Here is a 16,606-nt window from a genome sequence, read left to right as displayed (position 1 = left end):
TACAGGGTGAGTGTCCTGGTTGTCACACTTCCTAAATATCTGTACATCATTTGTCCGTTGCTACGCTAGATAGTCCTTTAGAAATTTTTGTCGTCATTGTTTTTCCTTTTGGTTCCTTATTGGGAAATCACCTATCTGCTTTGTTTCCATTCTTTGAAATCTTTAACCTGTTTCTTTGGTTCTTCCTTTCATCTTTCCTTCATTTTCTTTATTTATATGAGCGTTCTTTCCCTGTGGGATAAAGTTTTATGTATGTGTTTTAAATGACTTGAGTTTTAGAAATATACCTTAGAACTTTGCATTTTAGTCAACTTTCCCCCTTTGTCTAATTCATTATTATTGTATTTAAGAGATTCATCAATGATCCGAGAACATACAGTCTTACTCTAGGGATGGAAAACTGACTCGACAGTTATAAAGTAAAATTTCCAGTATAAATGTCAATCCAGTCTTCCCTAGTCCTGTGTGAAAAAAATCAGGAGACTTAAGTTTTTGGACAATTGGCCTTTTAGGTTTAACACTAACCTGCAATAAGGTTTTTGTAAGCAATTTTATTTTTCTGTGCCTTGAAAATCAAGTGATGTCACCTTTGCTCCTGTTAACTTCCCAAGGTATTCTGAAATATAACTTTGAGAATTAACAGTTATACAAAAATAGCCCCATTCTGTTTGTACAATCTGAATTAACTCTGTGCTCATTCAGTGAGGACTCAAAGGCTAACAGAGGTTGGATACCTCTCCTGGTGGTATTCTTTAGGTCTAAGCACCGCTATTGGGTTTCATTACTGTAGTTCTACTCTAGATTTTCCAAAGCCTGAACTGACTACTTTCCAACGGGTAACGTTCCCTGTCATTGGGGCATGTTAAGGTATTTGCATAACTATCTTCTTTTACCTTGTGGAAAAATAGCAGAGAAGATAGTAGCCTAAAGCTAAAGAATTAGATCCTGGAGCATAGTTATTGGTGATATCGGTGAACTAAAAGAGCTCTGGTCTAATTCCAGTTCTTCTACTATGTGGTTGTGTGAATTTCAACAAATTACCGATCTCCTGTGGGCCTTCAGTTTCCTAATCTCCCACAAGTGGGAACTGAACAAAAATGCTGGCTGAGGAATCTGGTTTTTCCCAAAATTAATCTTCTATAGAGCTCCCAAAGTTAAATGAGACCAAGTTAAGCTGTCTTGATTGCTTTGGGGTGGTGGGAGCAGGAGCCTCATCTCTGAGTACCGAATTTATCGGTGTATCGTAATTTGAAAGTCACTGGGATAAATAATTTAAAGGGCACTTCCGGTTGTAAATGTATCGAAGCCTTCTTGCAGCAGGAGTGATAATCTAAGTTACTTTGAGAAGAGAAATCTGCTTGCTCAAAGACTTCCAGTTAACACTAAGTACTAAAAAAAACCCAACTCTCCAGTAAAGTGTAGAATGCATGTAGTTTGGTGTTTGGTCCTTCTAATCAGGAGGCTATTTACTTGGCACTTTCATAAGAGTGAAGGAAAGAATAGCACCCAGTAATTTTAACAGTTGTAAAGTCATCATGGCATAATCTTATGTATAAGTTCGATGGCTGTTGCAACTTTGTCAATGACAAAAAGAAGGCATTAATACAGTAATCATATTTATTATTATACTTGACGTATTGGTAGTTTATATAAAGATATGTTTGCTTATACAGATCTTCATCAACTTATGATGGGATTACGTAGTAATAAATCCATCATAAGTTGAAAATATTGTAAGTTGAAAATGCATTTAATATACCTAGCCTACTAAAGATCATAGCTTAGCCTAGCCTCCCTTAAATGTGCTCAGAACAATTACGTTAGCCTACAGTTGGGCATAATCTTATAACGCAAAGCCTATTTTATAGTAAAGTGTTGAATATCTCATGTAGTTTATTAAACAATGTGCTGAACGTGAACAACAGAATGGTTGTCTGGGAACAGAATGGTTGGAAGCGTATGAGTTGTTTACCCTCGTAAACACATGGCTAACTGGGAGCTGCGGCTCACGGCTGCTTCCCGGCATCACAAGAGAGGATCCTTAGCCTGGGAAAAGATCAAAATTCAAAATTCAAAGTGTAGTTTCTACTGAGTATGTACTGCTTTCACACCATGGTAAAGTCAAACAATCATTAAGTCACCTGTGCATTTGCTTCCTTAACTTGCACTCTTTGTCCTGACCTAGGCAGACTCATAGGCCAGCTCCAGGAGAAGGGCAACGCTTCCCCCTTTCACATACAAATGGCTATTTTCTGCCCAAACAAAGCAAGGAGGCAGAAAAAGAAAGGGCAGCTTTGTCAAGACTAACCTTTGCCTCAGACTGTGTTGGGGTAAAGCTTTTATTTCTTAGAAGGCAAAAGAGATAATAAAGTGGTTAACACTCAGACAAGTTGAGTTGTGCACTATTCAAACTTTAAAGAAGATCACTTGATTTTCTTTGGAATTTTGTGAATTCTCAGGACATTTGACATTTTTCTTAAGTATAATGTATACCATGTAGTATCACTTATGTGTGGAATCTAAAAAAAGCTGAACTCACTCACAGAAACAGAGACTGGAATGGTGGTTGCTGGGGCCTGGGGGGTCGGGGAGAAGGGGAGATGTTCAAAGAGAACGAACATCCAGTTATAAGGTGAATGAGTCCTGGGAATCTAATATACAGCATAATGATTATAGTTAATAATATTCTATTGCATACTTGAAAGTTGCTAAGAGAGTAGATCTTAAATGTTCTCACCACAAAAAAGAAATGGTAATTGTGTGATGTGATAGAGATGTTAGCTAATGCTGTGGTGGTAATCATTTTGCCATATTTGAGTGTATCAAATCAACACATTTTACACCTTAAATTTACACAATGTTGCATGTCAATTATATCTCTATTAAACTGAAAAAAAAAAATTGGGGAATTTACCAAAAAAAAATCTACATGATTAAAGTGATTTGATATCCAGACTCTAATTTGGAATCTCAGATCAAATTTACCTCACACTCTGCCCACCCCACAGACATTAGAAAATTGAGTGATGATTAAAAATCTGTGCTCACTTTCCTCATGCTGCTTGTAGTTTCCTCTGGATAAACTTTCAGCACCATGTGCTGTGCATTTGTTTCTTGAATTTATGTGCTGACAATGCATGAAATAAAATGTTTCAGATCCTTCAGAAAAACTTCACTGCCTAACCTCAGAAGAGTTAGCAGCCTTCAACAACAATTCGCTGAATGTAAGTCAGACTACCCTGGATTTCCTTAAGACCTCACGTGCGAGGGGTGCCTGTGGAGATGAGGACCTGAGGTAGGTTAGGCCTGCAGCTTATATGTAAAGAGAGTAGACAGTAAAAATTTTGACAAGCGCCAACTAGTTATCTTTACTATATGAAGAAAAATTGTCCTCATGTGTGTACTTTATATGGCCATTCTTTGTAAAATGTTTGGGTCCTTTGCTGACCTATTATCAGGATTTAGTAAAAGGCTTATGAGGGTGTTACTTTAATGTGAAGAGATAATTCTCTGCTGCACAATGTGTGACAGAAAAATGAAAAGACATTTGGAATTTAATAATCCTTCAGCATTTCTTCTTATATTGAAAAACAATTGTCTTATTTGCATTAATTAAGCTAATAAGTTCCATAAATATGCATTAATGAAATCGTAAAGTAATAAAGTTTTCAGAATAGAATATTGAGAAGTTTCTTTCTTGAAATCGAGTCTAGATTGTTAATGATAGGGTATTTAATCTGTATCATTTCATTCTTTCCTCACAAAAGATGAGAACATTTAGGGATGCTGATCGGTTTATAAGGAACATAGGTTATACTAATAAATGCTTCAGAAAAGTAGTCTACCATGTCAGACTACTATTGACATACTTGCATTTCTTGAAAAAGGAGGAGAAGGGTCCCTTCTAGAAGGACTAACATAAATGTAAAATAAAAATCCATTGGATTGTAAATTCCTTTCGTTTCTAGTCTAATATTGCAGTAAAAGGGAATCAAGAGTCTCTTAGTCTGCCTTTCTGAAAGAGGAAACCGTTTAGCTGTGGTTCTTGGATTTTTGCATTTCTAACGCCACTTACATTTTTAAAAAAGAGGGATCAATGTAAAGTTGCTATCTTTTCCTTTAAAATGTCATTAAAAACAAAGTAACTAAACCTTCCACATCCTCTCACCATTGTTTCATTAAAGAAAGGACATTTAATATTAAAAGTATAAGGGGAACATTCTAACAGAGCTTTAAAATTAAAAATATCATGAAAAAGTCCTTATTTTCTCTTCTCTTCTTAGACCAGGGAAAATTTTCTATCACGGATATACACTGGTCCACAGACCAGAGTTTAAAGAACTGCTGGTTTAGCCTGTGTTGGGGATAAAAAAGGACTCAAAGAGCAGTTATATCCATCACGGGGTGAAGTATTTTATATTATTTAGTGGCGTACATGGGCTGAAAATCTAGATAACTTGTACCAAAGAATCTGAAATTATGCAGGCTCCTCTCTGTTCGCCCACGCTGCCTCTTCCCAAACTCCAGACACCTGTGTGCTAGAGGTTCCACCGCTCCCCTCCACAATGAAACACAACAAAATAAAACAAATAATTGCTGTCATTAATTTTGGTTTCGACCTATCTTCACTGGCTATCCACAACGTCCTAATTTACTGTACACAAAAGAGGTGATTTATCTGGCAGTCTGTTCATTGGGATTGTATTAAACAGTGAAGGTAATGATGAATGTTCTTAATGATGACCCTGAGGCTCTGCAAGTTTCTGAAGTGCCTTCTGAATCATTAATGAAAGACACAACCAGAGACCATAAAATCTTCTCTCCTTGGTTCCACTGTGGCTTCATTTCTTGGGAGAGGGAGAATGATGATAATTTTTCATTAAAAGGAGGCTTGGTATATTGGACACATTGAAAATGATGGCCCCGGTCTGAGATGGCCTGCTCATATCTGCCTGTCTCCAATGACTTCAATGTATGGAGTATTGATCAGAAGATAATTGAAGAGTTGAAACTTGGTTCTGTATATTGTGTATTGATCTTTCAATGTATTTCCAGCTCTTCTGAAAAAGATACCGAAATTCAGTCTTCGCTGACACTTTCTGAGAGCAGCACAGATGAGGAGGAAGAAGATTTCCTTGACAAGCAACATGTCATCACACTTCCATGGTCAAAGAGTACTTAAGGATATTTGCTCATTACTGTTTCCATTTTACACCCAGAGTAAAACAAACAACTGAAAATGCAACCAAGTGATTACCTGTCCAAGAGATCTTGATTATTAATGTCTCTGATATTTCCAGGTTTACAGACTAATAAAAGTTACTGAAATTATAAGTTTAAGGGATTTTTCTTCCAAATGATATATTATATGTCAAACACTAATCTATATTGCAGATCATATTAGTAAAATTTGGTGAATTTTAAAAAATAACAGTTATAGCTGTGTCTCTAGAATCTACCATAGGATAGAACATGATTACATTTGAAGTGATATTTAATTGTTAAATTATATTTTAAATAATTATGTCATCAATAAGAGGGTATGTTTGATGGCCAAGTCATATTTGGCAGTAGCATTAATTGTGCTTGGCATCCATTTTTTACTTTGGTAATTACAGTTTTCTTTTCTGTTAGTGTTTTTGACATTTATAGAAGTTCTGGTAGCTTCAAAAGTTGCTGCTAGAAGAGAAAAAGAGGAACCTAAATAAAGTGGTTGTAATACTTGTAATTCTCTGTTCTAGTAAAACATGGAAAAGGCCCCAAAAGAGTTTTATTTTGGGTGAGTCAGTACGATGGTTAATTTTGTGTGTCAACTTGACTAGGGTATGGTACCCAGATATTTGGCCAAACATTATTCTAGATGTTTCTGCAAAGATAGTTTTTAGATGAGATTAACATTTAAATCAATAGACTTTGAGTAAAGCAGATTGCCCTCCACAATGTGGGTAGGGTCTCATCCCATCAGTTTGAAGGCCTTAATAGAAAAAGACTGAAGGACTCCAAGGAAGAAGGAATTCTGCTTTCAGACTGCCTTGGGACTCAAACAGCAACATCAGCTCTTCCCTGGGCCTCCAGCCTCCTGGGCTGCCCATAGATTTTGGATTTGCTAGCCTCCACAATTGGCTCTGTTTCTCTGGAGAACCATGACTACTACAGTCAGTTTGAAGGACCATTGTGACAGCCAAAGAAAATAACACACTTGGAAGAGTTTTGCTAGTCCTGGGTAGTAATAGATCGTGGGGTCGGTGGTGGTCAAGGTTTTACATGATCTTGTAATTCAAGGGCTTAAAAAAGAGCAGAAGAAGACATGGGGGGGATACTTTTATAGATGTCACTTTGTGACATTTTAAGACAATTACCTCTTAAGGAATTTGTTGACTTAGAAAAACATCCCTGCGGGTTGGTTATGCCATCACCACAGCATAGTCATATCTTAGCGTTCAAACTCTTTTGTCGTCTCCATAATTCTGGGTAGTAATCCCTTTTACAAGACTGATGGTGGTTTAGTGTAAATTTATCTTTGATACTTTGTCCATTGCGTCAGTAAATTGTATTGGCATCATACCCACGTCCTCTACTGATGCTAGAAAATGATGAAGAGACCTATGGCCATTTCTATATCTTTTAATATAAAAATGCTCTTTGTTAAAAATGATTAACATAAGTGAACAATAAGCAATCAGAAAAGCCAATCATATTATCAGAATTTTCAAAAGAAATAAATACCTTAAAATTAAGAGTGTGACTCCTCAATTATTTTTACCATCCTCTTAGCACTTCCTCTGTCACAATCCCACAGAGAAGAGGGTGAGTCACCCTTGAAGCTTCATCATTTGTGTCAAAAGCCCTCTGGCATCCCGTCCTGAGGCTGCTAGCTTTCTGAATTTTAGTATCTGTAGTTAAAATGGGGCTTGCTGTTCACCTCTTAGGATAGGAAAAGATCTTATTTTCCTTTCCAGCATGTCTGCTCAAGTTTAAAGTTTCTTGACTCTCCCTACCCTCTTTTGCTCTAAGGCATCTTTCTTTTCCCTTCTGATGAAGAAGAAAATTGTTTCTCTGGGTACAATTTATAAAACTCCAGTGTGTTTCTTAAACAAAGTGGAAGGGAGTGTTGCCCTATTCTTGTTAGGGAAGTAGGACCACTATTATTTCTTCAGTGTATTCAGTCATAGCTTGAGTCTTTTATGAGCTAGCTCAGAAAGAGATTTCAGAAGATGCCATTACCTTTTACAATGTAAGAATTTTTAAACAAAAGTTAAGCTGATAATTAGTGTCATCAGTGCATTTCTGGCAAGACTTTGAGATAAGGAGTGTACTATTGACATTGTCATTTGACTTCCAATATGACTTCAGAATTAAATATGAGGGTCCCCTGTGGCAGAGCAAAGTAGACCCCCTTTTGCCTTTATTTGCTTCTCGTAACCACACATTTAGAAAATTTCCTTAATTCCTTTGCCATTAGTCTAACGAGGAGATAAGAACTAAATAGGATTAGAGCCTTTGCCTGAAGCAGCTTCAATGTGTTCTCTCATTTTGAAGCTCAAGCTTAAAATCTCAAAGGCATGCACCTAGTTCTGACTGTGGAGTTGAGAGAATTTCAGACAGTCCAGAGGAATCACCGCCATATTCCTAGTACTAGAGTTAGCAGTGTGTCTCTAGCAACTATCTGACAAAAGATCACATGACTTTCCATGCATGTTGAGATTTAGTAGTTTGGTGGTGTAACAGCCATATGAAATGCTATAATTTTATGGCTCTGGACATACGCATGATGAAAACAAATTGACATTATAGTTTATACTTTTAATATGTTGTTTGACGTTCATTGAAGTCATTGACATCTTGCACACTCTGAGTATGTCACACAACACAACAATGAATGTCACAAAATGGCTCTCTCTCTGTAATAGGGCACTGGGATATTTTAAATAATGCCTTGATGCAGAAGGTTCAGAAAAAACATTTCTCTTTGTCCCTATGATTCATTTGTTGGAAAGATCTTGAGTAAAGCTTATCTCATCTTGATTTTGGCCGCATGCTATTTCTCATTTCTAAGGTCTCAGACTGTACCTTCTCAATGAGATTCCTCTAAGTTTTATCTAAATTAACTCCCCTTGCCCCATTTCCTATCTTCTTTCTCATGTCATCCTACTTTTTACTTCATAGCACTTATAGTTATTAACATATTTGTGTATTTTTTGAAGGTGTGTCTCTCAACCATACTGTGAATTTCGGTATAGCATGGATTATGTCTATTTGTTCAGCACTGTACACTTGGCCCCTAGCATATGCTGAGCTCAGACTGGCTGGTCATTAGTAATGAATGAATAAATGAATGAATGAATGTTCAGGATGCAACTGATAAGCTGTCTCTTCCCAAGGGGAGACAGTATGACACATGTAGTGAGAGAAGCACAGAATATCAGTTTACACTATTTACTAACTGGCAGATCACTTATTTGAATGTGTTTCCTCATCATGAAATGACAAAAACAATATTGATTTTACTTAGCTCAAAGGGATGTTGGGAGAATCAAATGCAGTAATGAACGCAAAAGTACATTTGGAACTGGAATGTGCTGTGCCATGCTTATTATCATGACTTTTATAACTTTAATCTACAATCATTGAACATACAGACAAATTAATGGATGGATCCATTAATGAATTTAGGATCAAGTTGACATAAATGGTCCACAAAAATCACTCAATATTAAAAGTGGAGAATACTTTTAGTGAGTTGGACAATTAGATTGAAAGATGTATAAAGCTAGTATTTATGTTGCAACCTAAATACGTAAATTTATTTTATTAAAAATCTTTCTGAAACATTCTTCCCTATTTTTATATATTTCTTCTATCATGTGCAAATTCAGAGTTTTTAAATATTAAAATTGCTCTGGTACTTTATAAACACGCCGTGCTTCATACTTCCAGAGAGGAGACATTTTAAAAACATACTGTTTATACCTCCCCAAATCTGTTTTTATAGGATATTCTATTTCATCATAATTTTCATCCCTGGTTATTTATTACTAGCCACATTTGCATGAAAGCAATCTTTATTTCCTCAGAGTTCATCTGTGCCTGTAGTTTATCCCCCACCTAAAGTCATAATTCTTTGTTAGTGACACCCTGATTGTTTGCTGGGTAAATGATTATGATGTTGCAAACAGGATTATGACTTGAGCTGAGGAATAACCAGGAGGCATAGATTAACTCTAAGGAAATAAAAATTCTCCTCTTTTAATGCAAATGCCTTCCATAGTTAAGGGAAAGGAGAGGATATTCCTAATGTTCTCCATGAAGTGACAGTTATGTTTAAAATGAAAAGAATTAATTGATTGATGGAGTTATCTTCTGTATCTTTTTTCAAATACTTATAGACACTAACAGTTATGGAAAGATAGTTCTGAAAGGGCTGTCTATGTGCTCTTACTTCTAGAAGGAAACTATATGTACTGCTTTCTATCCAGAAAACAAGTATACATTATTCTAAATGCAAATGCTTAGAAAGATTTCCAAGAGGGGAAATGTACTTCCTCCCTATTTTACAATTAACCAAACCTTATATATTCAACATAAATATGAAAGTGATGTTTTAGGGTAAATTTTGATATAATTTCACATTTTTTTAGGTAATTGTCATATTTTTATAGGATAACAGTTTTGTTATTGTTTATTTAAACAATGTCACTGTTCTAAAACAGCTTCTGGACTTATTAAATGAGACCTGCAGGTGCAGGTGGGAGATGAACAGATGCCCATTTTGCTTTTCAAAAGTACTCATCACATTTACTTTCTCTTCTGATCACCTATGCCATAACCCTGGAAGAATACCTTGTAAGTGAGTCTACTGAATCAATTAACACCAAATAACCATGGAATAACATAGAAGTTTATTTCTCTTGTATGTAAAGTCTGGGAGTAGGCAGTCAAGAGTTAGTATGGTAACTACCTCTTACTATGTTGTTTCCATCCTCTGGGTCACCTCATCATCCAAGATGGTTGTAGATCTCCAGCCATCACAATCTGGGTTCAAGTCATCAAGAAGGGGAAAAGTGGGGAGAGCGAAATAGGTACCTCCCAGCTGAGGCAGCTTCCTGTAAACCAGTCTTCCTGGAAGTCTCACATATCACTTCCGCTTACATCTTATTGGCCAGAACTTAGCCAAGTCTAGATGCAAAGGAATTTGGAAATGTAGTTGCTTAAGGGGGCACATTGCTGCTCAGAATAAAATTGGGGTTGTGTTGCCGGGGAATATGGGGAGAGCGGATACTGAAGGCAACTGGTGTCTCTATCCTAGCCTGTCACGTTATCCTCAGTACTGATCCACAGCTGCTTGCTTTCAGAATATATGCATTTTGAAGTTAATGTGGTTGGAAATATGTGGTAGAAACCAACATTTTGAGATTTAAATAAGTCAAATTTAAGAGACACCTTTAGACTTAAATCACTCAATTTCTTACATGGACCATTCCTCTTTTTTAGTCTGAAAGACATACTTTAGTTACGCAAACATAGACCTCATCATTATTCAGCTTCAAGTTTTCACCTTAGGACTTCTCTTTAAAGTTCAGTCTCTGGGCTGATGTCCAAACTCAATCTGCTTTGGCAAAGACTTTCAATACACTCTGTTAAAAATACTACGGTATGAAATATTTACATCAAATGAATGTTCCAATGTTAGGGTATTTTGAAACCTGTGATGTTGCAAATTTTCACAAGAATACATAGAGAACAAATATAAAATAGTTTCTTCTTATAGGAAAATTGATTAGGACAGTAGAGCCAGAGATGACAGATGGTCTCAGAGATAAAACCCCATGGTTACAGTCTCACATAGCAGTGCTTAAATCCTTTACAGTCCATGTATAAGATGGGACATTAATTGCTTTCAAACTGAGTTCTGGGAACTCTTAGGGTTTCTTGATTTGGGGGAGGAATATGATCGGGGGCTGAATTGCTGAACAAAAGCTTTTATGCTTGAATTTTTTTATATCAGGTTATTTGTAAGGTTGAAGAAAATTCTGCCACAAAAGTTGGAGATCTATGGCCTAGAGTCCTAGAAGAACTCTGGGCCTCCTCTCAGGCCCATGTTCTTAGCTTTATGTTCTCACAGAATGTTATGTTGTTAAGATAAGTGACTAGATTTACATCTCTTTGCTGTAAGACCAGACTCCAGAGAACCATGGAAAGAGAAGATAGTTTCTCCTCTTCAATTCACTGAAAGTTATCCAAAAATTATCCAACATTAGGCAGCTGTCTATATTCCTGACTTCTAGTAAGATATTTTTTTCTTCAAGTACGGAAACCCACTCAAGATACTGAAAGTAAAGTGCGTTTATTTTAGTGATAAGTAGAGTTGTGTAAAAATCCAAGAACAGGAACTAGAGAAGAGTTGACTTCACAGGAATTGAGGCTTCCTGGACCTGAGGCAGCTCTCCTTCAGGGTGGCTGTGGATGCTCATAGGTTCTTGCTTTTTGGGGAGCATTAGCTCTATTTTTTCCCCTACTGACTGGTGTCTTGTGTTCACCCATAATTTCCACTTATGCCCAAGGATTTCATTTATTATGGTTCATTCAGGCCTCTCACTGCCTCATAGCCTTCCTCTCAGTTCTACTCAGACAACTACCTGTTTCAGTCCCTTGAATTGGTTTTTCAATTCTAAATCCAGAGAGAGAAGTTTTTGTCCAGTTTATATTTTTCAAGCCACACAACATGATAACCTAAGGAGGACCCAGGGCTGGGTTGGGACCCAAGCAATTGTTGCCAGCCCACGGTGAGGGAGGAAGTGGAGAGAGGGAAGAACAATTTCTTGTAAAACATGGCCTCTGTATCTCAGCAGGCCCAGGGCTATGATTTAAGGTAGTCTTTAAAAAGTGAAGTGGATCTGATATGCCACAGACTTCTCTGAAAGACGCTCAGGGAAGAAACTCAGTGTCAAGGGAGAAGGTTTGTAGGACAGAGTTCTAAATGTTGGGATGGGTGTGAGGAGGGGGACAGTACAGGAAAGGGTATTAAGGGCTGGTGGCACATCAGGACCAGCGTGACTGTATGGGAACAGTTCAGGTAGTACCTCCAGGCTCACACAGCATTAACCTGAAACGCAGGTCCTCTCACTAGACCTCCTCAAAGGCGGTTCTCTCACATGTGGCTCGAGTGTAAATATCACTTCATTCTCAAAGAGCCATTGCTGGAAATGAGTAACCTGGAGCTTCGTCCTAATTTTGTTCTCTAATGTCCTCATCATAGCCACTTTTTCATTTCCAGGACTGATCTACTTGACAGCTGTGAAGGGAAATTTCACACCGAATTACCCTCAGGGCAAGTTTCTCTGGAGGTCCCAGCAGACTTTCAAAAGTAGTATTACAAACGTGGCAGGTGACTTGCCTTGGCTTGTCCAGCATCCAGGGCGAGATGATTCTGATGGGAGCTCAAGCCTGTCTCACACAGATTCCCCTTGATTCGTTCTTGAAATGGCCACATTTTCTTCTTTATAGAAGAGAAACTAAACCTCAACCAGATGCTTGTGATTAAAATAGGGATAATGATAATGGAACTTTATAAGGATATCTCTCCTTCCGCTATCAGATAAATGCCAAGGTGAAAATGAGCCATTTATCTGCAAATAAACATTGTGCTGGGGGTACATGGTTTATTCTGCAAGTTTGAAACAATTATACTTTGACAGCATCACTCTCCTCTCAAGATTTTAGGTTTATTATAACATCATTAAAAACACATTTAGTTGGTATTAGTGAAACACATCATTGCACTATTATGTAAAAGACAATTTTGACATAAAGCTAGTCAAAAACAGTCTCGACTCAATTTTCCATATTTCTAAAAATTACTTTCTGTCTTTTCATGAATTAAAGTTTCTGATTCACTGAGACTTCTTTGAATAGATGAAATTTTATTTTTCTATAAACAAAAATGATAAACTATAACCATACCAAATGGCCAATTCTTTATTGCATGGTATTTCCTGTTCTAGAATGTAAAACTAGAAATGCTTCAGTTGTTCAATTAGATTTAGAGAAATTATTCTCCTTGATTCCACAATACCAGTCAACATAACCGTTACCTCAGAAGAGGAAATGTGTTTTTTCATTTTCTTTAAGGAATCTCAACTGTGCAAAGTTTACATCCAGGTTAACTATCTAATTTCTTGGAACAAATAACCACCCCAGATTTGGTGGGAGACTCGTTTATAAAGGAGATAGAATTCCCATCTCTTGTTCAATCCAAAAGTTCCTCTTAGAGTGGGGACAGCGTACTGTTATATCTTCCATTCAAAAATAGATATCTTTGAACCCATATCCTCTTTAGCCATTCCCCTCGCAATCATTTTTGTTCCTTCCATAGTAAATTCCTCAAAAGGGATGTCTATACACCACTTCCATTTCCTCACCTCCTGTGTTCTCTTTGCCTATGAAATTAGGCTCTTGTTCTCACCACTTGATTGTGATATTCTTCTCAGTAGCGACCTCCATATTTCTCAGAGCTCATCTTAGCCTCGCAGCATCGTTTGAGGTGGTTGACTACTCCATGGTCCTTAAAACTCTTCTTCACATATCCTTGGGTACACCACACTCTCCTGATATCCTTTTTATCTTGCTGAGTGCTCCTTCACAGTGTTGTCTGAAATTCCTTCTCCTTTTCCCAGCTTTTGAATGTCAATGTGCTCAGGGCACAATCTTGTGACCTCCTTTATATCTACACTCTGAGTGCTCGTCTCCAAGCTGAAATACATAATTTCACCTTTAAAATCACCCCTTACCTCCAAAGTAAGATACTGACATGCACAAAACACAACTGTGAATTTTTCTTCACAAACTGGCTCCTCTTTGGTGTTCCCCATTTTTTAGGTGACAGGGCTGTTTACTTAATTGCTTGGGCCAAAGACACTAGGAGTCACCTTTGAACCTTCCTTTCCCTTGCATGTCCATTCTGCAGTAAGTCCTGTTAACTTCATCTTAAAATATACCCTGAAAATTGCCCCATCTAACTGCCTCCACCACTCCCACCTAACCCACTTCACTCCTCTCAAACTTGACCCAAGATCTCTACTTCATGAAACAGCTGGAGTTGTCTTTTAAAAATGAAGATCAGGGGCGGACCCCGTGGCGTGGTGGTTAAGTTTGCTTGCTCCAATTTGGCGGCCTAGGCTACATGCCTCCACAGTGCAAACTCCCCCACTGGCCTCATGTTCCAGTTAGAACTAAAGCCAGAGTTTCCTAATGGCCACAAAGGCCTCGTGTGATCAGGCCCCTACCTAGCTCTAGGGCCTCAATGCCTGCCCGTCTTCCTTGAGCTCACCCTGCTCTGAGCCCACTGGCCTGCTTGCTGCCGTTTGGACTCAAGAAGATTCTAGCTTTAAGAGCTGTTTGAACTCAAGGAGGTTCTAGCTTTAGGACCTTCGCACTCACTCTCCCTCTGTAACACTTTCCCCCTAGATCCTTGCATGGCTCCCCCTCTTCAATTTCAGACATCACTTCAAATATCTCTCAGAGAAGTTCCATTGGCCACTATATCGAAAGAAGCCATACACCTCTTCACTCTATCCCCTTCTACATTAACTTTTCCCTCAATACTCTACAGAAAGCATTTGTTCACCTTTGTACTAGGATCCTCCATTAGAATGTAAGCTTTCTGAACGCAGGCTCTCTCACTCGTAACCATGGTACCAGTGTGTGTCTGGCACAGAGAACAGTCATTAGTGAATATCATTATTCATTAGTGAATATTGATTGAATGAAGGAATGTTTTCTTCGCAAAAGTCTGTAGACAGAGCAGTTGATAGGGAAAACTGTCAGCAGTAACTTCATAATATATATTGAGCACCTAGAATGTATTGTAAGCATCTTTCATCGCTTCACAACAACCCCCCACATGGTAAGTACTATTCGTAGCCCCCATTTTATGTGTGAGGAAACAGAGGCAAAATGACTAAATAATGTGCCCAAAGTTCCCAGGCTAGTAAGTGAGGATGCTGGATTACAAATATAGGCCTTCATGGGGCCGGCCCCGTGGTGCAGCTGTTAAGTTCGCATATTCAGCTTCTCAGCAGCCTGGGGTTTGCCGGTTGGGATCCTGGGTGCAGACATAGCACCGCTTGGCAAAAAGCCATGCTGTGGTAGGCGTCCCATATATAAAGTAGAGGAAGATGGTTACGGATGTTAGCTCAGGGCCAGTCTTCCTCAGCAAAAAGAGGAGGATTGGCAGTAGTTAGCTCAGGGCTAATCTTCCTCACAAAAAAAAAAAAAAAAGGCCTTCTAATTCCAGAGCCTGTTGGTCAACGTGTTATTATAACACACCCTTTCTACTTCTTCCCACTTCAGTGAACTTTTAAAAGGTAGTTTACCATTGATTTATGAGCCAGATCTTAACTTTAGGTGCTAGGGTTGGATCTAGGGGTTTTGAGGTAAAATATCTCATTAGAATATAGCATTATTATAGGTAAGTCATTGTTTAATTCTTAAAAACGTGTTTCCTGGAGGAAAATTTTTTTAGTCTCCTACATTGTCTTGAACCTATTAGATATTCAATAGTTTGTGGTTAAATAGAATATCAAAAGCAAAATCTAGATATGCGATAATATTTTTACTCCTAGCATTACAGGGCGATTTTTCTTCAAAAGATGGAATATATAGTTTTGTTAGTGCGTGGGAGGTGGCAGGTGGGGATGCTAAATCTAGCATGTGCCCTTTTTGTCCTTGGCTGTAGGCTTAGCTACCACTTGGATCATCAGGTGATCATCATCATCTGCCCACAAAACAATTCTGTGAGGCACCTCATTTATATCAATAGTATTATCCACCTAATACACACTTTTGACAATCCATTATACGCTATGCCCTGAGGTAGGCTTTGGGACATAAATGAATAAAGTATGAATCCTGCCTCAAGGAATTTATCGTCTGATAGAGAGGACTGACAGACAAATAATTGCACTATGAATGCAGATTGACCTCACCTCTGTGAGATTTGTGTTAAGGAAGTCTTCACAGAAGAAGTGATGTTCAATTTGGGTCTTGGGAGAGAGTTAGATTTTAGTCATTTAACTGAGAGAGTTGGGTGAAGGGTGAAAAGCATTCCTGGCAAAACTTATGTGGCAGAAATAACCCATAAACAGAGGGCAAAAATTGTCTTTGGGGGTTTCTTATTAATAAGTGCATTAATTATCATTCAGTTCTGTATTCAGGCAATTTACAGCCTGAAGATGGAAGAATCTAAATTTCCACGTGCTTAGGTTATCTCAAGATTTTTTTTTTAACTTTTATTTTTTTTGAGGAAGATTAGCCATGAGCTAACATCTGCTGCCAATCCTCCTCTTTTTGCTGAGGAAGACTGGCCATGACCTAACATCGTGCCCATCTCCCTCTGCTTTATATGAGGGATGCCTACCACAGCATGGCTTGCCAAGCAGTGCCATGTCCACACCAGGGATCTGAACTGGCGAAACCCCAGGGCCACCGAAGCGGAACATTCACACTTAACTGCTGCACCACCAGGCAGGCCTACGTCTTAAGGTTTGACATCAGGGATCAGTACATTTTTCTAGGCTCTAGGGACTTGACAGTGTATCCCAGAGGAACA

General features: G+C 38.1%; 1 protein-coding gene across 14 annotated transcripts in view; it reads left to right on the top strand.

Annotated features, from left to right (window-relative positions):
• ZBBX (zinc finger B-box domain containing) overlaps positions 1 to 6,737 on the top strand; it is a 140,029-nt gene extending 133,292 nt beyond the window's left edge. For all 14 annotated transcript variants that reach the window (XM_070242533.1, XM_023623253.2, XM_070242538.1 and 11 more), the window contains 2 exons: positions 3,157 to 3,295; positions 5,056 to 6,737. In XM_070242533.1, the coding sequence (XP_070098634.1) occupies positions 3,157 to 3,295; positions 5,056 to 5,182 (266 nt within the window). In that variant the 3' untranslated portion in view covers positions 5,183 to 6,737. The remainder of the gene's footprint in view (positions 1 to 3,156; positions 3,296 to 5,055) is intronic.
• Positions 6,738 to 16,606: the final 9,869 nt, after the last annotated feature.

Source organism: Equus caballus, chromosome 19 (genome assembly GCF_041296265.1).
Source record: "Equus caballus isolate H_3958 breed thoroughbred chromosome 19, TB-T2T, whole genome shotgun sequence".
NCBI lineage: Eukaryota > Metazoa > Chordata > Mammalia > Perissodactyla > Equidae > Equus > Equus caballus.
Note: the sequence above shows the minus strand (reverse complement) of the source record. Positions and strands in the feature narration are given on the sequence as shown.